Source organism: Falco punctatus (assembly GCF_963210335.1).
Source record: "Falco punctatus genome assembly, chromosome: 6".
Lineage (NCBI taxonomy): Eukaryota > Metazoa > Chordata > Aves > Falconiformes > Falconidae > Falco > Falco punctatus.
Window position 1 is genome coordinate 2,338,115 of NC_137585.1, and position 24,758 is coordinate 2,362,872.

A 24,758-nucleotide genomic window follows, 5' to 3' on the forward strand; every position below is an offset into this window, starting at 1 on the left:
GCGGGGCGTGAGGCGGCGGCACCGGGAACGGCCGCCCCGGGGCCGGCAGCTGCGGCGGGGTCCCAGCCCCTCCTGCCACCAAAGTAACGGCCGCTGCGGCGGGGATCCCCGCTGCCCTGCCGCCCCAGCCCCCCTCCGCTGCCTCAGCCCTCTGTAACGGCCGCTGTGGCGGTTTTGGCCGCCTTCCCGCCGCCTCAGCCCGCCCGGGGCAGCGCGGGCGGTTTGGCCGCCGTTCGGGCCGGTGGGCGCTCGGCCCGGGAGCGCGGCGGGGATCAGAGGTGGAGAGAGGAGAGGAGAGGCCGGGGGTGGCCGCTAGCGCCATGGAGCGCTCACCCCCCGCTCCCAGGGGCTCTCCCGCAGCCTCCCCCGGCGGTCGCTTCCCGACCCCCCTCGTACATGTACGAGCACAGGGAAGGGAAAGGAACTGCCTAAACGTTCCGAGGGAATAATGGAAGAGCGGGAAGTGGACTAGAAAGAAAAGCAAACTGCAACACGACGTGGCTTTCCCAAAGGTACTTTGTCACGGACAGAACAACTGTCAGCAGAGATCCACAGCTGCCGGGTTCTGCGGAACAGTTTACTACGGTGCCGCACCAAAAACAGCCAAACCAGGTCTTAATAAAAAAAACTACAAGGATGCGCTAGCAAGGACGCGGCAGAAAGGTTGAAACATGCTACTGAAACCCCCAGCTGATGGGCTGTGGGTGGCACTGGAGACATGGAGGAGGAGAGCTGTTAGACGGGAAGCAATGAGTAACTTGGAGATGCAGAGTAATAAAAACTGGCGGGCATTTAATAGTACATAGCAACACAAGGTTATGCGTAAAAGCTACAATTTCTGCTGTAAACCTTCAATGTTTTAGCAAGAGAGGAGAGAAAGGACCAGGGGTATTTGCCTTTTGTAGGATAATCAGGACTCAGAAGAGAGGGGGGGAAAAACCTCAAAACTTATCCTAGGACAGGCCAGTTGACATGTTTTCTAGTAGAGCTAAAAAACTATTTACAAAGCATTGAGGGAGGGGGAACCCAGCACATCCATTATACTGTTAGGTCATATGCAGAAAGATGAATTAAAACCTGCACACACAGAGACAAGAGCTGACCTTGTAAGAGGAAACTGAAAAGCTCCTCTTTGCCAAGCAAACACAGACAGACTTGTCTTGTTTCACCCACAGAGCCAAAGCTGAGCAGGAATATGGGTGGTTAGTTTATTTATTTCTTATAATTTTCCCCAATGGTGCACCATGGGGATAAATAACAGGTAACAAAAAAAGCTATTTAAATGAAGGGATAACATTGACACAAGAATCAGATTCAAGGCAAGTTACCATCTTTTTGCCCGATGAGATAACCATGAATTCAGAGCATCACAGAAAGGAGGGAGAGGAATAAAACTAACTCATTTCAAGACAGGGCTAGAAAAGAAAATGCGTAAGAGATTGTCTGTGGTGTGAAAGCGTTCAGTATGAGGATCCAGATCTCTCTCATTGTTTTTTCCTTTTTTTCTAAAACAAGAAAGAGAAATAGGGAACTCAAAAAGAAGTAGTAGCAGAAATGACGGAGGCATAACCACCGTCCACATAAGGAAATGTCTCACTTGGAGGTTAAAATAGTGAACGGTCGTGCCTCTTAAGAATATTTCTTCAGCGATATTTCTGCCTCAAATATTATTTGCTTGTGACAATAGCTGATGGCTTTGGACAGTATATTTTCTTTGCCCCATGGGAAAACAGCAATTAAATTAGATGTTGAAAAATATTTTCTGTTTGTAACACTCATTAGATGCCAATAAAGGCAATGATAAACTGCAGCACATACTGCTATTGCAGATGTTAAGGTATTAGTAAAAGGCTCAACATTTTACATTAGTCATTTACAAGTTCTTGTTTCACAAAAAATGTTTGTAAAAACAAAGAAGTGCTTCAGCTCCATCTTAAAAGATACCTGGGGTGTTTTCTGCCTCCTCTGATCTGCAGACCTTGAGTATTTGTCAGTGGCAGTGTAGCACTCTCTGCAGTGAATTTACATCTCCTGACAACACACAGTAAGGGTCCATGGGATGGGATTTTGAAATGCCATTTAAAGCCTGCTGAACCAGGCTTGGGGTAAATTGCAGGAATAATGAGGAATGCATCTTTGAGTAATGAATGTCTAGGAGAACGAGCCCATTTACCCCTGAATAGAGCCAGCATTCTGCTATCCATCTGCCTGTGACCGTGTGGTGGATTACTGTGCTGTGAGGATGGGAAACATGGAAACACACGGCCCGCTGGTGAGACAAGAGATTAAACCCCATGGGTTACTGCTCAGGTGCTGTGGCTGCCGAGGTGGCCCTGAAGTGGGCACAGACCCAGCTCCCCAGTACAGTCTTAACATTTAATGTTTATTTAGGACTGACTTTCCCACTGTCAGCTGTAACTCTGAGTCTAGGGAGAAGTAATGGACGATTCCAATCTTTGCAAGCCGTCCTTTCTCCAAAAGTGACAAATACAGACAAATTCCTGCTGAGAGGCAGTGAGCAGCAGTGGCCATGGTCCCCCTCTGCCCTTGGACAACCACCATCTCGCTCTTCTCCCATGGCCGCTCCATCCCTCATCTCTGCCCATGTCCCCAGCACCTCCTCCCAGCTAAAGTCCCTCCTCTCCTGTCCTGTGGTGTACCCCCTTACAGGACACATAGCACGGGACCTGTTTCAAAAGGTTTTCAAAGAGAGGATAGGGAATGAAGAAGGTCCAAATGGCTCCAGATGGCAGCGTGGCAGGGGCAAAAGAGTCTGGGAGCTGCCAAAGCAGAGGCAAGTAGCAAGTGTTATGAACATGGTGCAACTTGTTCACTTTAATCCAATAAATAGGGCAGCAAATTTGGCAGAAGAAATGCACTTAAAAACTTGTAAGTCAGCTCAGTGACCTGGCACTGTCAGATTAGCTTCCTTACATGATGCATTGCTGAACATAATGTGTCATTATAAATCTTGGTTGCTACAGCTGTTAAAGCTATAAAGTGAAGCAGAGTTATGAATACCCAGTAGTAGTAGCTGTCATGCTCCATTCTGTAATTGAGCATCAAATCCGCAGTTGGGAAACGTCTTTTTTGTCTGAAATGTGGTGTAACTGCATGTCTGCAGATGCTGAGAGAGTGGAGTCAGGTAGGAATGTCCCACCTACACAGGGCTATGGTGAAATCCTCCTGCAGCACATCAAGAGTGAAGCCCTTTCTCTGTTGCTAGCTGCCTTTACAAGTCTTTGAGGTTTTCTGCAGGGAGATGCAGCAATCCTTCCTCCTAATACATGGATAAAAGTAGACACGTGAAGTCCAGTACAGATGTGCAGAGTGTACTAATGCAGGGGACAGCACTCTCAAAAATCTGAGGTTAAATTTGCCGCTAGAAGCACAGTGACAGCAGGGAAGTTCCTGCTCCAAGGGAAGAGATGCTACTGTGTACGGCTTTCCAGCTCCCACCAAATTCCAAGCTCAGCAAAAGCCAAGAGACACTTCTCCAAGAGGCAAGAAATGCCACCAGGCTCCTTCACCAGCAGGACCTGCGCAAAACGGAAGCTCCAAGCTCCTGCTGCATTTACATGTGGGGAAGGACACACAGACCCAGAGCTGCTGTCTCTCACAAATGTGTTTTTGAAGATGTCCCCACTCATTAGCCCTTCCATGCTTTGGTGTTGTACTTTGCTGCATGCCCCCTCTGTCAACTCGGCCTGTGGGCCGCAGACTCTTCTCATGAACACTCTGATGTACACACCCAAAACTGCTCAAAAGCCTAAAGGAGCAGAGCCACTCAAATGTGTGACAAGTACGCGGGCCAAATTCTTCCAGTAGGGAAGAAGCGGTTATGCCTCTGCCCAGGCCCCCCGCGCTTTTGCTTCCGCAGCAGGAGACTCAGTTTTGCTGATCCAGTTGTGCTGTGAGGCTCCGGAGCGGGTAGCCCTGGGAAGCCCAGCATTTTCTTTTCCCTTACGAAGTAGCAGGGCAGACGCATGCTGAGATGGAATGCACTCGCTGGAGTGAGTGGGCAGCAGTCTGTCATCTGACTTGTTTTTTCTTTGCACCTGATCTTGCCCCAACTGCTTAATTAGTCACACGGTTTCCTGGAACCCGGGGAAGAAAGAACTGTCAAAAATTTTGGTGGTACAGGAGAAGATGAAAGCTGATGGGGGCGGCGGATGTCGGGGGAGAGCAAGGGTTTACAAATCAGAGTGAAAAAAATATTTAATTTGGGAGTGATGAGCAAACTCAAGACATCTTGTCAGGCTGCAGGTGGCAAACACAGCGAAGCAAGGTACCGAGAAACAGCAAGGTTGTTCAGGGAGTGCGAGGGGTCACGTGAAGCTCTTGGGTGCTGAGCTGCCCATGAGCTCTGACCCACAGATTTTGTACTTTCCTTCACTACATGTTTTCACTTTGAAATCACGTCTTTCATATTCCCTTGTCATCCACGGCTCTAGGAACTGGTATACAGGAGTGTAGTGGTCACACCGTGTCTGGACCACTGCCTTGAGAGCCTGCGTCTGTGAGCCCTGCCTCTTGACTCTGCCCCTGCTTTTAGTTGCAGACAGTGCTATTCACCTCTGCAAATCCACAGATTTGATTAACCACCTCTTAGTACTGATATAATCCTTGGAAAATACAATCCCACCGTAAAACTCATAGCCCCTTCAATAACTTGCACTTGCCCACAGGCTTTCTTCAGATCATTCAAGAGACAGATAATCAATCCAGAGTTTCCCTGTAGTTTGCTGCAGTTGTTATTTGCTTTCACAATTAAAGGTCCATACATAGTTAGATCTGGGTTTACTTTCACTTGTCTCTTTTCAGTATGTTTTTTTCTGTGCTAGATTATAGGAGCTGTTCCTGAGAAGTAGTCTGCATTCTTTAATGCTTTTTCAGTAGACCTTTTATTTCTAGCCGGCCGCAATGGCAACCAGAAAGGAGTTCTTGCACAGATAATACAGTTATGTAGCTTAAAATAATCTAAATGAGAGCTGTCAGAGACTCTCCATCCTCAGATACACAGTAACGCCCTTTCCTTTGGGTCAGGTTTATGCGATTTAAAAGTAACACATCCCAAGAGGGGATTTGCCTTTGCTGGAGCAGCTTGCCAGATGGGCCACCACACAATCACACGGGCACTAGGGCAAGCACGGGAGGTGAGGCATGATGACAGCTAACTTCAAGCTGCGGTGGACCGGCACCCTCAGAAGCCCTGGGGGCCATCTCAACAACAAAGAGCTGTCTCAGTCTGCTCAGTGGGACACCAGCAGCACATGGAAGCTCTCCAGCTCTGGAAGCCACTGTCCCACTGTCCAACTCCCAGTAAGGCTGACAACTCGGCAGTGCCAGCAGGGAGCCTTCGATGAGCACGTGGGTACATCCTGGGCAGGATCTCTGCAGTGGCCCATGCCTTCTGCAGCGGGCCAGCTGCTCCCCGGTACCCCAGCTCCATCCGCCTCTCCTGCGGGAAGGGGATAGCTATGTCCCTTCCCACCAGGTTTTATCAGCAATGCCAGTCTCACCTCCTCCACAGCCAGCCAGCGTCCTGCAAGAATCCAAGAGGCCCTCGCAGACTGTTTTTGCAATGGTTTTGCCTACAGCTATCTCACAGGGAGCTGTGCTAGAACAGTCCTCCCCCCCCACCCCCCCACCCCGACAGATAATTAGGGCTCTCACGGAGGGGAGGCAGGGTAAGGTTACACTCCCCACCTGGGGAGACAGATTTAGCATAGCCCTTTCTAATGAAAACAGACATTTTACCCCTGCTCAGAAACTTGCAAAATTTGGCCTGTGCTGGGGAAAACTTTCAGCTATATGGTAGAGATCCCTTCGAACAAAAAAAGGCTTGAGGAGGAAGTGAGGTGTCGGGGTCGCCAGAGACAAGAAGGAAAAGCTAAGCCTGATGATGTGTTGGTGGTGATGTTTTTGCACAGGCCACCTGCTAAGACCTGAGAGTATCCTTATCTATGGGAGGAAAAGCGAGCGCTCTGTCTCCTTTCGCCATAGACCAGACCTGAACCTTACAGATGTGCAGAAAAAAAGTGGCTGCATCATAGACTTCATTGGTGTCACATGTAACAAACCTTGGAATCGAGGAAGTTTACCAGACGATGTGATGCCTTTTGGCCACGCTGCATCAGATTTCAGTGCTGAAAGCAAGTCACACAGCTCAGTTAACAGTAAGAGATCGGAATAAAAACATGAGTTTAGTTACAATTCGTGTTTTACCCTTCAAAATCTACTTGTTGCATGACAGCTGCTATGAAACAGAGGAGTGAGCTAGTTTTCAAGCTATATCAGACATTGGATTTTTCAGGGGCAAGAGTCTATTCAGATGTTTCAAACGAGGCCAGTAAGGAATTATTTGGTCTGGCTTCCAGTTTAGGTTGCAATGGGAAGCATAACCGGTTCATAACATGCATGACAAAAAAGGTGCACAGGGATGCAAAACCTGTGACGTTATAAAGGTGCTCCCAGTTTGAGTCCTGAATAAGAAACCTCCATCTAGAAAGAGTCCAGGCTGCTCCACCAGCTTCCTCCTGCGTGCCGACTGCCCTCCCGCTTAGGCGGCTGTGGCCGTGGGGCAGACCTGAGCACCAAGCTGATGCATTTCCCACCGGACTTTCCGTGTGCTTGACTTCTTGCAGGCAAACTTGGCTCAGATGCAGAATCCCGCTCGCGGTGACCGTCCTAGTGGGAGATCGCACAGCAAGTGAAGGCCCCTCACAGCCTTGCTGCTTGGTTTTCATCTCCCGGCCCGTGATTCACAGCCACAAACGTGGCTCCCCCGGGCTCCCCAGGGCCTCCTTCCCGCACCACGGTTGCCGCCGGCAGGACTGCTCTGGGAGCAGGGACGGTAGGGATCGGGATGGGGAGCTGCGGCGCTGCGGCGGTGCTCGCCTCTGATCTACCTGTACCTGCCCCAGCCCCCACCCGGGCGGCACCCGAGCCAGCTCCAAGCACCACCTCCACGGAGCAGCAAATGGGGGCCTCGAAACCACAAGATTATTAAAAATTAATTCAAAAAATAACAAAAATTAGTTCTAAAATTAAAAAGTTATTTTTTTACTAACGGGTTAAACATATTTTAAAATTTAATTTAAAATTTAAAAAAATTAATTAAATTATAAAGGGGGGTTTTGATAACACATTGGGAGATTCTTTACTGATAATGTACTTGTTTCCCGAGGGGGCAGCCAGGGGGGTGGGAGACCCCTCGGCAGGGCGAGGCGGGGTGGCAGCTCGTGGCCGTGGGGAGCTGCGGGGGCTCCCGTGGGAGGGAGCGGGGGCGGCGGAGGGGGGCGGGGAAGCGGCGGAGGGGGCGCGGGGGCGGCTGAGTGGGGCGCGGGCGGGGCGGAGGGGGGCGGGGAAGCGGCGGAGGGGGGCGCTGGGGCGTCGGAGGGGGGCGCGGCGCACACCCGCGCCCGGCCACCAGGCGGCCCCGCCGTCCCCATGGCAACGCGCGCCCGCCGCTGGCCGCCATCTTGGGAGCGGCGGCCGCGCCATGTTGTGGGCGGTCTGTGCGCGCCGCCATGGCGGTGGCCCCGGCTGGCGGGAGCGGCGGGATGGTGCCGGTGTTCCCGGGGCTCTACGTGGGCGGCGCGGAGTCGTGTTCGTCCCCGGAGGCGCTGGCTGCGGCGGGGGTGGTGGCGGTGCTGACGGTGGACGCCGAGGAGCCGCCGGCGGTGCCGGGGGTGCGGGCCATGCACGTCCGGGCGCGGGACGAGCCCGGCGCCGACCTGCTGAGCCGCCTGGATGAGTGTGCGGCCTTCCTCGGCGCGGCGCGGGCGGGCGGCGGCGCGGCCCTCGTCCGCTGGTGAGCGCCGGGGCGGGGGGGGGGCGGCGGGCCCGGGCCGCGCTCCTGACGGCCGGCCTCTCCCCTCCTTGCCTTGCAGCCAGGCCGGGCTGAGCCGCAGCGTGGCCGTGGCCGCCGCCTACCTCATGAAGACGGAGGGGCTCGGCTGGGAGGAGGCCTACGCCGCCGTCCGCGCCGCCAAGCCCGACGCCGAGTGGGTGCCCCGGCCCCCCGCCCCCGCTCCCCGGCCGGCCTGCCGCCCCCCCTCACGCCGCTCTCCTCTCGCCCCCGGCGCAGGGTGAACCCCGGCTTCCAGGCGCAGCTGAAGCTCTACGAGGCGATGGGCTGCGCCGTGGACCGCAGCAGCGCGCTGTACCGGCGGTACCGGCTGCGGAGCCTCGCGGAGCGCGACCCCGGTGCGTGGGGCCGCCCTTCCCGCGGCAGGCACGGCAGGGAGGCCGCTGGCTCGGCGGGGACGGGTGTCTGAACCCCCGAGTTAGCCAGCTGGTTTCGTACTTGGCTAGATGTTAAAACTGGGCGCAAAGTTTAGGCCGACTGAGTCTCTGAAGTTGTTAAGGGACAAATGAAGGGGCTTCTGATCAAGGGAGTCAGCCTTGGAAGGATGGGAAACGAAGACTGGATGGTGGAAACACCCTTATCTGAAGTTAGGCAGAAAGAAGCCTCCAGGTGAGGAGGTTCTGGCCGTGATTTAGTGTTTAGCTATGTGTTAAAGAAAGCTGTGCACAAAGTTTAGGTCAAACTGACTCTCTAAAGTTGTTAAAAGTGACGAATGAAGGGATTTCTAACCAAGGGAGTCAGCCTTGGGAAGGATGGGAAACAAAGAACGGACGGTGAAAAGAACACCGTTATCCAAGGTATGCAGAAAGAAGCCTCCAGGTGAGCAAGTTCTGGCTGTGATTTAGAATTTAGCTATACGTTAAAGAAAGCTGTGCACAAAGATTAGGCCAAGCTGACCATCTGAAGTTGTTAAAAGTAATAAACAAAGGGACTTCTAACCAAAGGAGTCAGCCTTGGGAAGGGCTGGGTCCTGGGAGCATCAGCCTTGAGCCTGGGGTGGGTGCTTGGAGTGAAGGCTGGGGCAGTCTCCCGAGGAGGGAGGTCCCGGGGGGAGCACAGAAGGCCCGTGTCAGAGGTGGCTGGCTTTGAGTATTGCCCTCAAAGCAGCCGAGCCTGGAGTTGGCTAGGCTGACGTTCACGTTGTGTTGGCCCTAAAGAATTTCAGCTTATCAGCTGGGGAAAAAGAGTGTCTGTGAGAGATGCCTCAGAAATAAGAGCTATAAGGAACTGTTCTCGTTGGCAAGATGCAGAAATGATAAGGGTCAGTTTGATACATTGCCTGATTTTTATGTATCTGGCTAAGCAATCTTAACATCCTCTAAAAAGAAGTTGACAAAGCTTAAAAAATAACATGCAAAACTGAGAAAAAGTTGAAGTCAAGCTATGAAGTAAACTTTCAATTTGCCAAAGGCTGGCTGTAGTAGGTATGCGTGCATATGTGCAATTTTATAATAATCATCGTAATAATCCATAGCTTTTTTACAAAATCGTAGTGTTGCGTATTCAGCATGGCAGTGCTGTCTCCCTTTACATGTCATTCTCCTTAGCAGTTCCCATTTGTAAGCTTTCTGTATCATGTGCACTAGAAGACTGGCAGAACTGTTCTAACAACTCCTCCTCTGTCTTTGCTTTCAGTTTAAGTAAGAATATAACGCAAAATGCAACTGTTCTACCATTGCTAAGGCCAGAGTCTAGATCCCAGTTCCTTTCAGTAAGCAAATCCCAATCTTAGGTGTGGCGGGATGAGGCTCTTTCATTTTTAGCTTATCTAATGGAATTGGTGAGTGGACAAGTGAATGCAAAGAAGGTGGCTTCTGCGTGCTGTGACTGGGGCAGCGGTGCCGTGCTGTCTTGTCCTACAGAAATGCTGCATGGCTGCGTTGATCCGATTCACAACTTGTTACTTACCCCTCTGCAGAACTTCAAGACTTGCCCCGAGAAGTCTTTGCTGTTGATCCAACCATTCTGTGTCAAACTCCAAACACAGAGGTTCTCTACAGGTGCAGGAAATGCAGGTACTGAACTTTCTGTATTTCTCCATAAAATGTCATCTTGAAATTGACTCAAGAGAAAAAATAGCCTGTGTAAATCAATGGGTGTGTCATTATCATCAGGACAGAGATGAGCTCTTGCCTAAGTTTCCATACCATGCATGCCACAAAAAAATCAGGCAAATGAAATAAACCGCTTTTTGTTTCTTGGAGTTGTGCAGCACTTGTGCAGCCTAACCTGCCACGTTCTACAGGCAGGTATAATTCTGCTGGGCTCTGTGAAGTTGCTTGCTCTGGAACCGTAACATCCATTTTTGACAATTGGTTTTTCCAGAAGAACCTTCTGGTAGATTGTGGGGTTTGCTGCATTTTAACTGCCTTTTACGGATTGCTTAGAGTGACATTGAATAATCCTCCTATTTCCTAGGTGTAGGTTTCTTCAAGTATATAAGCATAAAGTTTTAGTAGGCAGGAATTGTTTAAAAATAGATCTGTATGAAGACAGCATACAGCTGTGGGGCAGAGCCCGACTACGCACGTCACTCGTTTGTTTGTTAAGAGGCGACCCTGAAGGGAGTCAGCGCCTGGTGACCTAGACCGGATTAGAAAAAACGTAGGATTTGTAATTGACCAATTGCTTAATTACTTTTTGTCACAAGGTACATGTCCCTGTTTCTATCGTCTGTAGGTTTCCCCAGTAAAAAACCCAATTATTTTACTTCTTTTTTCCCCCTATGTCATGGAGGGCAGGCGCGCTCTGTTCCGTAGTTCCAGCATTTTGTCCCACACGGAAGGAAGCGGACCAGCAGCCTTTGCCCACAAGAGGGTAACGGACTCAGCGCAGCTTCGTGTCGACGGCCGTGACAAGTGTACTTCTTACTTCATTGAGCCCGTGCAGTGGATGGAGCCAGCGCTGCTCGGAGTAATGGAAGGACAGGTGAAGGGGAGCGTGAGCTTTATTTTTTGGTTTTTTTTTTTTTCAGTGTGGTTTTTTTTCAGAGGCAGAACAAACTGTTTCTGTTCCCTGCTGTGAAAGTCCTAAGTCTCCCAGCCTTTCTGGCATGGATTTTACAGCTTATGAAGATTCTTAAATGTTAAATATCCTTTTTATAAGGAAATGAGCTGGTGGTCTTGTTGTACTGAGAGCACTAGCCAGGGTGTTGGACAGGGTTTATCTGCTGTTTGGTTTTGGTATGAGAAAAGTTTGTGGGACTTCCAAAACCTGTTGTGGTGTCAGGCTGATTGAGGCTTTCTGGAGACTGGCAAAACTGTCCTGGAACCGTGCTGGGTCTGAGCAGCTGCATTTCCACAGCCTCCCTTTGCCAGCGCAGCTGCCTGCTACCCGCCAGGGCTGAGCAGCCATGCCAGTTCAGCCTTCTTGCCTGTTCTTCAGCCCATTTCCCTTCTGTGAAGCGTTACAGTGTAGGTTGCCACCATTTAATGTACCACCATTTAATGTACCACCATGTAAGTACATTTTAAATAGACCCACATCTGCGTGTGCCTTAGACTGGGTCATCTCCTTTTCTTGCAGCTCCTGTGTCCCAAGTGCACGTCGAAGCTGGGCTCCTTCAGCTGGCAGGGCGAGCAGTGTTCCTGCGGCCGCTGGGTGACGCCTGCCTTCCAGATCCACAAAAGTCGAGTGGATGAAGTGAAGTCGCTTGCCAGTCGGTAACTTCCAAACTGCCAAAACCTGAACTCATCACTTCTCTCTGGATTTCTCGAGCTCCACAGAGCCAGGAACAAGCTTGTGACTTCCTTTATAATGTGGTGGAATTCGTTGAACATCTGCTCTATTTGAGCTTGCTGTGTCTCATATACATAAAACAGCAAAACACATCCTTCATGCAGGGATTACAGTGGTCAAATATGTACAAAAATGCCTGAGTGTGGTGGTTTTAGTATATTCTCACTTCATCTGTTGCTATTTACAGAAGGTCTCAACTCCTTATTTAAAAGGAATGCTAACACGTTACTTCCAGGCTGGGGGAAGCAGTGCTGCTTCTGATCCCAAAGTGCCATCAGTTTGTCCAAAACAAGCAGCTGAGATTTTCGGAGGTATATTGCACAAATATGAGGTACACAGCAGGGAAATATGTTAAGGCTTAGCAAAGTGCCATGAGTACAATTATAAGCGTTGAGTTTGCCTGCATGGCAGCTACTAGCAGGGAAAAGCAAGTTTTCATTTATACTTCTATTACAAAAAAAGTAGTCCTGAAAGTATCTACCCCAAGAATATTTACTGCGTTACAACTCTTTCAAGTAATAGGTCTGAGATTATGCAAGCTGTACTGGAATGGGAGAACTGAAGCTTCCTACCAAATTGCTGCTTACAGGTTTATGGAAATCCCTAAAACGATGAAGTAAGATTTTAAGCAAGCTGCGAGGTTTCCTGGATTGTGTGCTGCGTACACCCCTGCAACACAGGTTTGGTTTGACGTAAGAAAATAGGACACATAAGACCTACTTTAAATTGATTTTATTTTCATTGACTTCAACATTTTTTTTAATTATTTTTTTTTTACACAATTTCCAGCAACATACATTATGAAATATACAAGATAAAGTAGGTGGTGGGGTTCTGCCATCTTTTAATTCCTCCCACAGCTGTGGAGGGAGGACTTGGCAGGACACGGTGAACATCAGAATCTCAACACTGAAAACAGACACAAACCAAAAAAAGACAAAAATATATATGAAACTGTTTGAACTGGTCACACTTCAGGGCCAGGTACAGCACAATAAATATTAGAACTGCATTATCTTAGACATCTTCTGTAAAGTTTATAACATCCTCTATTAAAGAGATAAGAACATCTGGTTTCTAGCATGAAATGCTACATAGTACAGTGGTGAAGGGTACGAATGATGAGGAATCCAGCAAGAGCTTGGATAGTGACTATTCATTCACACATGCTCATTGGTAAAATAAGCAGCATACACCAAAAATTCAGTGAGCTGTAAACTTAAACCATTCGCTACCAGAGTATCAGCTGGAAGGAGCAGCTCCTTTGGGAGAATTAATGCCTTAAAAGTTTCAGCCAGGCGCTCCCCTGACAAACACTGAGTTGATACCGTAGTGGAAGTGGCAGCATTTGGTCCGTAGCGCGAGACCCCTTTACATCACTACTGTTCAAAGCCGGCAGCCACGGAACTACTCGGTGCAGAGTCACCGCTTACAGCCACAGCGGCACCCCAGTGGCACTGCTCCGTGCCCGTACCAGCGCGGCAGGCAGCAGCTGGAGCCCCGCTGGGCACAGTGCACTGGATGGCACCTGCCACGAGCGAGAGGGAGGGACTGCGGAGGATGCCAGCGCTTCTCTCGCTCTGCAGCAATGATATGAGTGCTGGGCTCCGGCAGTTCGATAGGAAGGCTGCTCTGCTAACTCCTCATCCCACGCTCGTTTTGCCAGTAAACAAGCCCAAGACACAGCAGTTTCTGCTGCCTGACAAGTGTGCTTCCAGAGCAGAACACCAGAGTCACGGGTTTCTCCTGCATCGCACACAACGAGGCAGGAGTAAATAATTTTTTTCATTTATCGACCTTCCCCCTGTTCATCCCCCGCCCCCAGCCCCCAGTTTAGCATCATACATTCCTCTCGCAGGAGAGCTGGGGACCTTCTGTGCCAGTGCCAGCCAGGCCCCGTGGGCACAGGTGGAGGAGGAAGGCCAAGCGCACGCTCTTCTTTCCTTGGCGTGATCTGGGCATTGCCCTGGGAGGCAGCCGCGCCGGCGGGCAGAGCACCTCCGAGGAAGGACTGTGTTCCTCCTCCAGTCCGCACACGTGGCGTCACCCTAACTCGCCATCTACACCCTGCAGTACACAGCAGCAGGCACAGGCTTCACAAACTAACACAGCCGCATGTCAGGACATTTTACGGGGTGAGTGGGAGGCAAGAAGGTAAAATTCTGCTGGAAGCTGAGCACTATGGCTTTGACTTTAGCTAATGCCGAGTGCAACAGTCCTATCGGTATTAAGTAGGAAAATAAAATTCTATTTCTCCAGTGTACCAAAGTATACTGGTTGCTTGTATGTGCTCATCTTCTAGTTAGTCCCTTCTTGGACAACTCCAAAACTACCACGTTTCAACACCAACAGACTCAGCTGAGGACTGCAGAAGGGACAGAGCAGTGAGGAATTTTTGGTTGTATCAACACGTTATCAGAATATGGTCAAGCATTCAGCTGGAGAACAGGGAGTGCCATGTCACGACAGTCACTTAGCAAAGTGCCAGGTGTAAATGCCCTTACCGCTGCCAGCTCGGAACGTACCGTGTGACTGTGTTCAGGTCTGCACCTCCTCTGCCAGCCGGTACAGCTCAGCTGGTTACATCCCAAGGTGAAAGACCAGCAACCAAGAGAGCTGGGAGAGGCAAGGTGAAGTTTTTCCCACCCTAGAAATGTACAACAGCATTTCCTCACTCAGCCAGGCACATTCACACATCACTCACCACTTCAGACACATGAAGCAACAGCAAACACAAACCAAGAGGAATGTTTTGTAAGGACACTCTGAGTATGAAGAGGGAAAACACAGGGCTATTTATCAACTCAAGTACTGTTGCATCATTCTTGTAAGGTAGGGAATCAGAGGAGTTGAGATGAGGAATTGAGAGGACAAACTGGAGTGGTCACAGAGGTCGAGTCTAGTCTTCCAGACTGCGAAACGCATTCTGCATATCCTCAAACAGCTGAGCATAGTCCGCCTTGATTTTTGTTTCACCATCTTTGACAGGGTCCTGAAAGATAACAGCAAACAAACAGATCCGTCAGGAAAAGCCTCGGGTACTTAAGACAGCCCTGCTCTGCCAGTGCTGTGATTGCTCAGCCTCAGGATTAACGCTGGCTGACTGCAGAGCACTGCAGCTCCGTCTTCGCCTCCTGTCTGTCTCGCCAACAGCCGCAAGGTTTAAATCTCATCCTGCTTCCATGGTCAGCGAGCAGGTAGGATGGATACTGGACAGAGGAGTTCCCAGCCCGGCCCTGAGCAGTGGTTACTTTATTGAAAGGCAACTGATTTGGAGAGGATTCAGTAATACTGAAGGTCTAACTAGTTCATGCTGTGCGATTCAAGAGCTGCAGCAATTAACACCAGCTCCTACCTCCAAACCAAATGGAGTAAGGATCTCCGTGGCTCTGAAATGCTCTGCTCTACTTTTTGGGGTGCATCCCCTCCAAGCGCAAGAGTTAGTTTGCCATCAACTCTGAGGTCGCTCAGTTCCAATTAAAGTCTTACTGTGCAGTCATAACGAGCTCAAAATCATCTCTGCACAGCTTCATTTCCTCAGAGTACTTTTAATGAAAGACAAGGGCAAAAACCATAACTATCAGCTTTTCTCTGAGGCTGCGAGGCCTTCCCTGCAAGAAGCATTAACTGCCAGGCTGTGAAATCTATTCAGTGTCTTCACCGTTGCCCTCACAGCACTACGCTCCTCTGGGTCAGTGCAGCTCTCGGGAAACACAGAGGATCTGTGTGTGGCTGCACTACTTCTTCACTGTCTCTCCAAAGCCCACAGACCACAGGAGGCAGGACATTTAAATTCCCATGCCTTTTAGACTGACCCAAGAAATAGGAATATGAGGAAAAGCTTTGAGGGTGACAGAGCACTGGCACAGACTGCCCAGAGAGGCTGTGGGGTCTCCTTCTCTGGAGACGCTCAAAACTCGCCTGGACGCGACTGTGCAACCTGCTCGAGGTGACCCTGCTTTAGCAGGGGCCGGACTAGATGAGCTCCTGAGGCCCCCTCCAACCCTGACCATCCTGTGCTTCTGTGAAATACAATTCTTACATCATAATTATGACCGTATTAGAGGGCCAGCTCCACTTCACGTGTATTCACCCTCCAAATTCCCTTTTTCAGCGCTGCTGTCCACCACTCTGCCGTGTGCCAGATGTCTTCTGGCGGCCAGGTTTTGTAAGAAGCGTGCTACTTCCCCTGTCTCTATATAATCAGCTCTCAAAAACCTCACGTCCTCAAGTGTATCTTCTTATGTTCTTGGTGCTTTGAGAATAGATGCCAGGGATCTGCTTACTGCAGAAACAAGCCAGTCCCCTGCAGAAACAGAATACACTGGCACGCCAGAACACTTAATTTTACACCTAAGTTTATCTTACAGTACTTGTTCTTGAAAAATTTGCAATATTGGCTTAAAGAGTTATATTTGACTCTTATGAAGCATTGTACTTCAGAGAGAATATTCCTTAGCTACTTTAACATCAGCCAGCATCCCCAGTTTCTGTCCTACCAGTAACTGCTACACCAGCACGCTCTGGATGAGTTTTAGGAAAGCTGTACCCTAAGACGACAGCTACTGGAGTCACCCAGGGCAGGTGCCCCAAACCACTTGTTCTCTTTTTAGCCTGTGTTGAACTTACTCGTCCCTTCCTCTCCTCCTGGTTACCGCCCTCAGGTCCTGAGCCAAACACAGGGCACATCACGTATTACTGCAGCAGATGAGCGTTTCTTTCCTTAACTTCCTTTTAAGATAGCTTGATAAACATTTCTACCATTCACTTTTTAGCACATTCCTGGATTTATGCTTAGGGCTGCCTTTAACTGCTAACAGTTTCCTGAGAACACGTTATAATTTTATATTTTTTAAACTGAATTTTATCACAAAAACCCCCAAACAAACAGGAAAGGAGCTTGTACTATTACATGAATATATCTAACGTAAAGGATACTGAAGTTGGGGTTGCCAAGGCTCTGTAGCCAGCACAGCCTGACTAGATTTCTGTCCCGACTGTTCCTGCGCTCACAAACTAAAACCAGTTATAAAAGTGTATTGAAAAAAATTTGCAAAAAGTCTCCGTTCACAGACCTTTATCTAAGGCAACAGTGAGCACCTTTGAGAAACAGCCTTTCAGAGGCACCGAGAGCTCACGAAAGCAGCGCAAGTTACTTGCGAACATACCTTGAACTTCATGGAGGTAAGTCTGTAGAGGATTTCACTCATGTTCTCTCGGATGATGGACCACGTGATCTTATTGTCACTCTGGGCTGTGGTTTCTACAGCACGGCGTGCCATGTCATAAAACGCAATCATATTGGAAAGCATTCCCACTGTTTTATAGAAAGGGCAGAACCTGCCGGAACAGAAGAGGACCCGTCAGGCACCTTGGACCAGTTACCAGGACCAGCCTTTGCCCCCGCCTTCGCGACAACTCTCGGTTCTCACCTGACAGAAAGAGCGCCAGCCTGCTTTACTCCAGGTGTTTTTACATACTATCAAAGGACACTGCCTCTGACAGGTCCCGCATTTTTAAACCCAGGCAAGCCACAGGCTAAGGCAGCCATCCTGAAGTGCGGTTTCTGAAGCAGCACTCAAACGCTGGGCAAAATAGGAGAGCAGGAGCCATCGCTGCCCCAGCCCCACCTTTCAATCTGTGCCAACGCTCAGGAGAAAGGGCAAACACCAGAGCAAGCCAGCGGAATTCCTCCTTCCTACTTTGTCCATCACGGGAGCAGGCTTCCTCCAAGCCGCCAGGGATGACCCGACAGCTCTGCAAGTGTCTTTGCTCACAGGAAAGGGAGTGTTTCTGTGCCGAAAACACTGTGCTCCCAAAAAGCTCCTTTTTTAACAGGTAGACGGCTGCCACAGAAGATACCTCATTACTAGTTACACACTGCACCGTGCTGCTTGCAGTGCTTCCCCGTCACATACACGCGTGCCTGCCCTAGTAACCTAACCAAAGGCACACACCGTTACAGAATGACGTACAGCTAAATTTTTAGTGAAGTATTCCAGATCTCTCGATCTACCTGGGCTGGGGAGTGAGATGAAGTACAGAAAGCCCCTTGACAGGCTGTTAAAACACACGGATAGGAGGGAAAGAAGCAAAGACTGGGATAATAAACACTGCACTAGGGAAAAGATCCAGGATATTTTTGATGGATCAAACTTAAGAATTATGCAGCAGTAACTGAAAGCAGATTCTTGCAGTCCTGGAACAAACCAGGAAGGCTTTGGATGCTGTCTGGGAAAATGAAGTGGTCCTCTCCTCCTCCCCGGGAAGACCAGAGGACACACTACTGCAGAGATACTGGCTAACCAAATAAGGACGAGAGCCTGAGAAACTCAGAGGGTGTGACTGCATGCGGAAGAGGTCTGCACGCCTTGGGGAAGGCAACGTGAACACACGGTTTGATGGCCTACCTAAGTGCAGTTCTTCCATTCATTTATGGCAGGTAAAATTAATTTCTGCACTGGTCGGTTTCCAAATAAAACAGCTGTCTGAATGCAGGCTACACAGGACTAAAAGGGCAGAGCGGCCAGTCAGAACTCACCTGTCGTAAGGCGTATAACCATTCTGTTGCAAAAAGTCATCTTTTATCAGCTTGGCAACCTCCAAGGTAATTTTATCTGTTTCTGCCAAGGAAGCCTAGAAAAGCAAGGTACACTGTTGGTTTAGTACTGAAGTCCATGAGATGCGGTGTGTCCTGGATGAGAACTGTTATCTTTCAGTACCCCATTTTCTTCCCACCCTCTTAAGATGGCTCCCAGCAGAATTCTGCCTTTTGGGCATTTCTCATTCCCTGCTATAGAACAGCCAATTTAATTGATTGCCAAATTAAGATGGGTGAAACAGCCAATAATTTAAGTCCATCTGATGATAAAACAATGGAAAGGAAGTTTCCTTTAAGATAATTAGAAAACCACCACACACAGAAAGCGCACACAGCTTTGTTATGAGGTACACTGAAACATCACCTTCCTACATAAAGAGACAAATTCATTTTTACCTTCCTCAATCTGTATGTGTCCACAGAAAAAAGACTAGATCTCGGCATGCTAGATTATTAACTTATCTCAATGATCTGAGACTAGCCTCCACAGGTACCGATGGCCTTTCCCTGTCCGGCATTCAGGAGAAGCAAAGGAGGCGATGCCAGTGCCTGCCATGCTCTGCAGGACAGCTACAACCTGCTGCGCACCGCTGCCGAGGGCACCGCAGGGCGCTCCTCTCCGCCTTCACTGGCCTTCTGCTAAAGGGGACAGATCGAGTTTTTATACCCCAGCTTGCTTTCTACACAGGAAGCTTGGACCTTCTTTCACAAGGAGGCAAACAGAATTCAGAGCTAAAAAATAATACAACAAATGTCTGATTGTTTTTCCGCTATTCCCCCTTTGCAAAAGTTTGTTGCAGTTGTTGGCAAGCCCTGATTGAAAGCAACTGTTAAAGAGAACATCTTTGAGAACAAGGTCACCAGTTCCAGTATTTCTACCATGGGAATAACGCCTGGTTACAAGCACTGGCTTATCAATATCCCTTCCACACCAAGGAACGGATTCTACCCTGCTCTGTAAACTAGTCTTTTAGAAGGTGGTTTTGTAAATAGAAAACTGCAGAAGGCCCCAAAATCATGGTTCCTCTTCCTCAAGGGCACATCTAGAGAAGAGAGCTCTGCTAGGCAAGACCTGGTGAAAGGCCTCATCTTGGCTGAGCTACATCAGTGCCTAGGGAGAGCACCAGCAGCAAGCCTCCTCCAAAGAACTAGTTAATACATGTTACCACACTGCTGCTACCACCTTGGAAATCGGCGCAGCTCATCCAGACATCACGGGATTAAACTCCTGTCAAGTACGTGCTAGGCACCTTTCAATCGTCATATTCACAGTGCTAAGCTGAAACACTGTTTTCACTGGGTCCTTTTTGAGAGCTCCCAAGGGAAACGTTCCTGTCCAAGCTCAGCTTTCCCTCCAAAACAGTGAAGTGAATGAAGGAAATTAAAGAATGCCTGTGAAATGGAGCCACGTGTCATGTCACAGGTTTCCACAGAGAAACCAGGTAATCACCAGTTTTTAGAAAAAGCAGACATCACTTCTGTTTCCACAGGCCAGCTTATAAATGCCAACACCTCTGTTCTGCAGCTGGCAACATGGTTTCTAATAAACTGTAACCCTTCAGATGGCTTCAACAGTGAAGATCAGTTTGTATCATTCTCTTACAAAGATTATTTCCAACAGGGTACTGGTTTAAGTTGCAGCAAAGGGCATTTCAGCAGGACTACAACACTGAAGCAAGTGAAGTTTCTTAACTTCAGCGTTAGATGCTCTGCAATCTAATTTACACGGGGAAAGCAGCATCAAGCCAAGGTTTATCAAATCTAAAAAAGTATGTGTCACTAGAAGTCAAACAACATGTAAGAAAGCTGAAATAAAGCACAGTTAAAGGCAGGAGAGTCTGACCTCTCCCAGCGACCATTTGCCCTTTTTGCACAATGCAGTATCCATCCAGGCTGGTCTTACGACATGGTCAAAGGCCTGCACTACAGTAGGGAAATGGAGGATGGCTCACCGACACCACATTTCCTCACAGCTGGTTGCTCACCTTCCCCACAAGCTGCACTATCTCTGCAAGGTCCTCTTCCTCCTGTAGGATCTCTTTGGCCTTTGTCCTGAGAGGGACAAACTCTGTAAAATGCTTGTCGTAGTACTCGTCCAGGGCACGTGTGTATTTGCTGTAACTGATCAGCCAGTTGACAGAGGGGAAGTGCTTGCGTTGTGCCAGCTTCTTATCCAGGCCCCAGAAAACCTGTCAGAAGCCAGAAGGATCAACCAGTGTTCTAAATCAAAAATGAACTGAAATAATTGAAGGCAATTAAACCAAAACCCAATACAGAACACAAATCTGAGCAAACGCAATGTGGCAAAGGCTATCACAAATGAAAGCCCAAGAGAGAAAAGACAAGCCTTCCTTATGTTAGTTTAACTATAGCAGTTACTTTCAAATATACTTCTCAAAAAAAGTGATGCATCCTTTAAGCTGAGTTCAGACTTAGTCAGCTTGAGACTCCTCATGAGGGAGAAAGCACGCCGTAAGAAAGACAGTGCCAACACCGGAGTCTAATTAAGTGGAGACCTGCTAGATGTAACTCCTTTTCCCAAACCAGGGCTGCAATCGGTTGCAAGACATTCTGCTGCTCTGAGGATTCTTTTGTGATTTCAACGCACCTATTAGGAGTGGTTCACTTTCCGTCTCAGCGGAGAGCAGCAACATTTGAAGCACAGCTCAAGTGGCAGCAATCAGGAAGCGCACAGATATTCCTGAGCCATCAGCGTCGGATGGAATCGCTACCTTCATTCCCTCTTCCAAAGTGATCTCAGACACATCAGTTCAGAGACCATCTCACAAGGTCACCTTCTACGCTGTCAGAGCATTTTCCAAAGCACCCTACAAAGCTGCCTGTGTCAAATCAGCGCTCTCAGGCCCCAGCCACAAATGCACTGAAGCACAATCATTGAGTCTAACAAAGTGGCCAAAACAGCTGAAACGTCGGGGGACGTACCTGAACAATGCCCAGTGTAGCAGATGTGACAGGGTCAGAGAAGTCACCACCTGGGGGAGATACACTGAGCAGGAAGAGATAAGGAAAAGTTACCAGAGCTACTTTCACAGTTCAAACTGAAGTACTGGAACATACGACTGCATAGATCAGTGATCACAGAAACCAGGAAAGTCAACACCATTTCAAGTAACAGACCTCAAGCTTCTGCTGCAGAAAGTGCTTGAGGCAGACCCGCACCAGTGTCCTGTCAAGCTCACCATGAAACACAGTGATATCAGTGACTGACTGACGGCACATCAGGGTTTGATTTTAACCACTAGCTCCAGGTAGCAACTCCATCTTGAGATTATCAAACCTATCACAACTGGAACAGATTCAGCAAGTGTGCTCGTAGGACACTGTGAAAAGCAGTGCAATGCACAGAAAACAATATCCCAGTTTGGAATGATTTCAGATATTCACCTATACAATAACCACTTCAAATTCATTTGGGCTCGACACCCTAATATGTGCTTTCCTATAGATTAAAAAATATATAATTCTTCCAACCTCAAAAGCACAATGCATTTGGGTATGTGTGCTGTGGACAATGGAATTAAGCAGAGCAAAGAATGGATGCTGGGTGTTCTTGCAGATGCTAGAGGCTCGCCTGAAAATGCGTGGATGGGAAATTTACTTTGCCCACAGTATGATATACAAATCAATTTAGCCTAGGAGAATGTCTGGGGACCGCACGCTTTTCACAGCCCATCGCAGCTTGAGATTTGCTTAGAGTAGAATTACACGGAGCAGCATAAGAATCACAATTCCTTATGATCCCCAGTGCACACTGCTGCTCTGACTGCCCTGTCCCTCCTGCTCTGAGCATGGTTTGACATGCTTCTCAGTGACAGCTCTAACGACATTTTTCCCTGAGCCATTTACTCCAATGGCTGCAAGTGACTGTGATTCTGCACCTCACAGAACAACTTGTTCACATTCCTTCTTTCTGCCCCCCTTGCACAATTCAGCAGCAGTTCTGGGTGAACAGAGGCTAAATGTCTACCTACTCCTTCCCATGTTTTTAGTTTTGCAGCTGCACAGAGAGACAAGACCTTTTTGTCTGAAAAATAGGTACTTTAACATACAAAAGCGCAGAGGAAGAACTGCAGCCAATGCAAAGCAAAGAAATGCAGCACTCACGCTCCAACAATGCTGACGCTGCCTTCCCTTTCAGGATTTCCCAGACACTTCACTCTGCCAGCTCGCTCATAGAAAGAGGCTAGACGGGCACCAAGGTAGGCTGGATAACCACTGTCTGCAAACACCAACACACAGAAATGGAGTCAACGGCTCAGAGTTTAAAGGATGCATTTATATTTACAAGACTAGGTCGAGAAAAGACCACTCACCAGCTGGCATTTCAGCCAGTCGCCCTGAAATTTCTCTGAGGGCCTCAGCCCATCGGGAAGTAGAGTCTGCCATCATACTGACATGGTAGCCCATGTCTCGGAAATACTCAGACAGCGTGATTCCTAGAACAAAGACAACAGTGTGCTGCAGAATACACTTCAAAAAGGAATTCTATGCTTGTACATTGTCACTGAGATGCAAATAAGACTAAGTTTACATATTGGTGGAAACACTGAAAGTTATTCTTTCTTCCCATTACATTATGTCCTTGCTGTCTTTTTTTGCTTATTTGTTCTCACTCTCCCCATTTTTGCTTATGAATCACACTGCCTCATCTTACATTCCCATGTATTTCTTTGAAGAGACATGGCAATGTCACCGACACTACTCTTTGCCTCATGGAAACCATGAACAAAGCCTCTTCTTACTGTAAAATGTCTCCTTCCCTTTCAAACTACTAGAATACAACAGTGAGAAAAGGTCATTTTGTCTTAATTATCTGACAACTTTTCATAAGAAAGATTTTTTTCAAAAAAGCCTCTAAGAGGCTGCAAAGGAAAGAAGACTAGCCTGCCAACTCAGAGAGTACTGTTCCTGCCCTGACACCATTCCTCACACACTGAGAAGTGGCTGCACTTGTCAGCAAAAAGCTGTTCACAAACCAAAGCTTACACAATTAACACATGGAGAAAAACTACAGTGCAGTCAGTTCACCTTTTAAGCAAAATTTACTCAAAATTTGGAAATTGTAATTATGTACAAGCAAGCCACATTCATTTAAGACACAACTTTGTGCAGACAAGGCCTGAAAGGGTTGACTTCTGAAACTAAGCTGGTTTCTTGGTACTGACCATCTCAGGAACTGAAAATACTAGAGCATGATGGCTTGCTCTACACACACAGCCTTTTCCAGCCTCCTGTAAATCTTACCAGTATAGATAGAGGCTTCTCTGGCAGCCACAGGCATGTTGGAGGTATTTGCTACCAGAGCAGTTCTCTTCATGATACTCTCTACCTTGCCGTCAACTTCCATTGTTAACTAAAATGCAAGAAAAGGAAAAAAAAACAACACCAAAACCAGTAGTAAGGCTTTTTGTTTATTTTAGTTGTGGGGTTTTTTTTACTGTCTTTTACTGTATTACTCTCCTTGTATCAGGAGCTACTCTACCAAGAGCAGAGACTAGATGAAAGATTTCAGGATACTATGCTGGTTTGCCTTCCTGACTGCACTCTGCTTAACCCTACGTACATGCCGCAGCCCCATCTCTTCTTCTGCAACCAGCAAAACCCTACTGATCCCATTCAAATGAGTACTGAGAAATCCACCGCATCAGGAAGGCTGGAAGGGCAAAAAAAAAATAATCTTAGCCTCCTGTTGTTAAGTCTGTTAGGAATCGGAAAGGTTTCCCCACCCCACCCCCCATCTACACTGATGCAAGTTCACTTTTGAAAACCAGATATAAAATCCCATACATAACCCTGGTGCAGCCTAACAAGCACCTGCACAACAGGATGTGTTATCCTGACACTTGTGTAGAATTCCACTTAAAAATATGCAGAGATTTACCTTTTTCACGGCCACCTCAGCTTGACTTTCTCATCTCATAATCAACACACACATCCAAGCCTTTTACCCCTTATTTCTGACAGTGGAGTTTCAACCTAACAGTTCAGACTATCTGGCTTCTTCCCCATATTTTACAGAAGAATGTGCCACAACTAATTCACTAAAAACAGATAGGAGATTTGTTAGATCTGTTGTGTCTACTTATTTTTTTTAAACCCAGACATTTTCTACTTCCTTCAGAAGGTATTCCAAAGCTTAACGTGTCAAACTGGTATCTACTAACTGTTTGTATCACCACCCTGTAAATACAGATGCTGCATTTGCTATGCATGGTTAAGTTAGAAAAGTTAGAGACCAGAGAAAGGTAAGGTGCTTATTATAATCTGAGCAAAATTACACCCTGGCATACATTTTGGCTTTATTTTAAACAAGTTAGAAGGTATACGCAAAGATTAGTCCAGATGTTTATCGAGGGGCCACTGAAATCATTCTTGAACAAGCCAAGAGGGCTTTCTGCTACTACAACCAGAACTTACAGCAGGGAGGCAAGAAGATAATTTCAAGTCACTCTACTGATACAGTATTTTATTCAGTTACAATACTAGTACAATAATAGCAAGTCTTCCCAAGAAGGTTTACTCTCC

The 24,758-nt window shown here is 48.1% G+C and overlaps 2 protein-coding genes and 1 long non-coding RNA gene across 6 annotated transcripts in view; 2 read left to right on the forward strand and 1 right to left on the reverse strand.

Annotated features, from left to right (window-relative positions):
- Positions 1–77: 77 nt before the first annotated feature.
- LOC308065695 lies at positions 78–4,791 on the forward strand. The gene is made up of 2 exons (XR_013928884.1): positions 78–612; positions 3,125–4,791. It is a non-coding gene; the product is annotated as an uncharacterized lncRNA (long non-coding RNA).
- A 2,649-nt stretch (positions 4,792–7,440) lies between these two features.
- DUSP12 (dual specificity phosphatase 12) lies at positions 7,441–11,770 on the forward strand. Of its 3 annotated transcripts, none has more exons than XM_080391179.1 (6): positions 7,441–7,816; positions 7,896–8,009; positions 8,093–8,211; positions 9,792–9,888; positions 10,615–10,801; positions 11,177–11,372. In XM_080391179.1, exons 1-6 carry the CDS (start codon positions 7,533–7,535, stop codon positions 11,273–11,275), a joined length of 900 nt encoding a protein of 299 aa, XP_080247305.1. In that variant the 5' UTR covers positions 7,441–7,532; the 3' UTR covers positions 11,276–11,372. The 3 variants fall into 3 exon arrangements, with proteins under 3 accessions (XP_080247305.1, XP_080247306.1, XP_080247304.1); XM_080391178.1 differs by lacking the exon at positions 11,177–11,372 and adding an exon at positions 11,399–11,770 and having other exon boundaries at positions 7,467–7,816; XM_080391180.1 differs by lacking the exons at positions 7,896–8,009; positions 11,177–11,372 and adding an exon at positions 11,399–11,770 and having other exon boundaries at positions 7,466–7,816.
- Positions 11,771–12,328: 558 nt separating this feature from the next.
- ATP6V1A (ATPase H+ transporting V1 subunit A) overlaps positions 12,329–24,758 on the reverse strand; it is a 31,505-nt gene continuing 19,075 nt past the window's right edge. For both annotated transcript variants that reach the window (XM_080391174.1, XM_080391175.1), the window contains exons 8-15: positions 23,478–23,586; positions 22,547–22,669; positions 22,338–22,452; positions 21,156–21,219; positions 20,198–20,401; positions 18,153–18,247; positions 16,780–16,951; positions 12,329–14,603 (exon numbers count right to left, since the gene is read on the reverse strand). In XM_080391174.1, the coding sequence (XP_080247300.1) occupies positions 14,511–14,603; positions 16,780–16,951; positions 18,153–18,247; positions 20,198–20,401; positions 21,156–21,219; positions 22,338–22,452; positions 22,547–22,669; positions 23,478–23,586 (975 nt within the window). In that variant the 3' untranslated portion in view covers positions 12,329–14,510. The remainder of the gene's footprint in view (positions 14,604–16,779; positions 16,952–18,152; positions 18,248–20,197; positions 20,402–21,155; positions 21,220–22,337; positions 22,453–22,546; positions 22,670–23,477; positions 23,587–24,758) is intronic.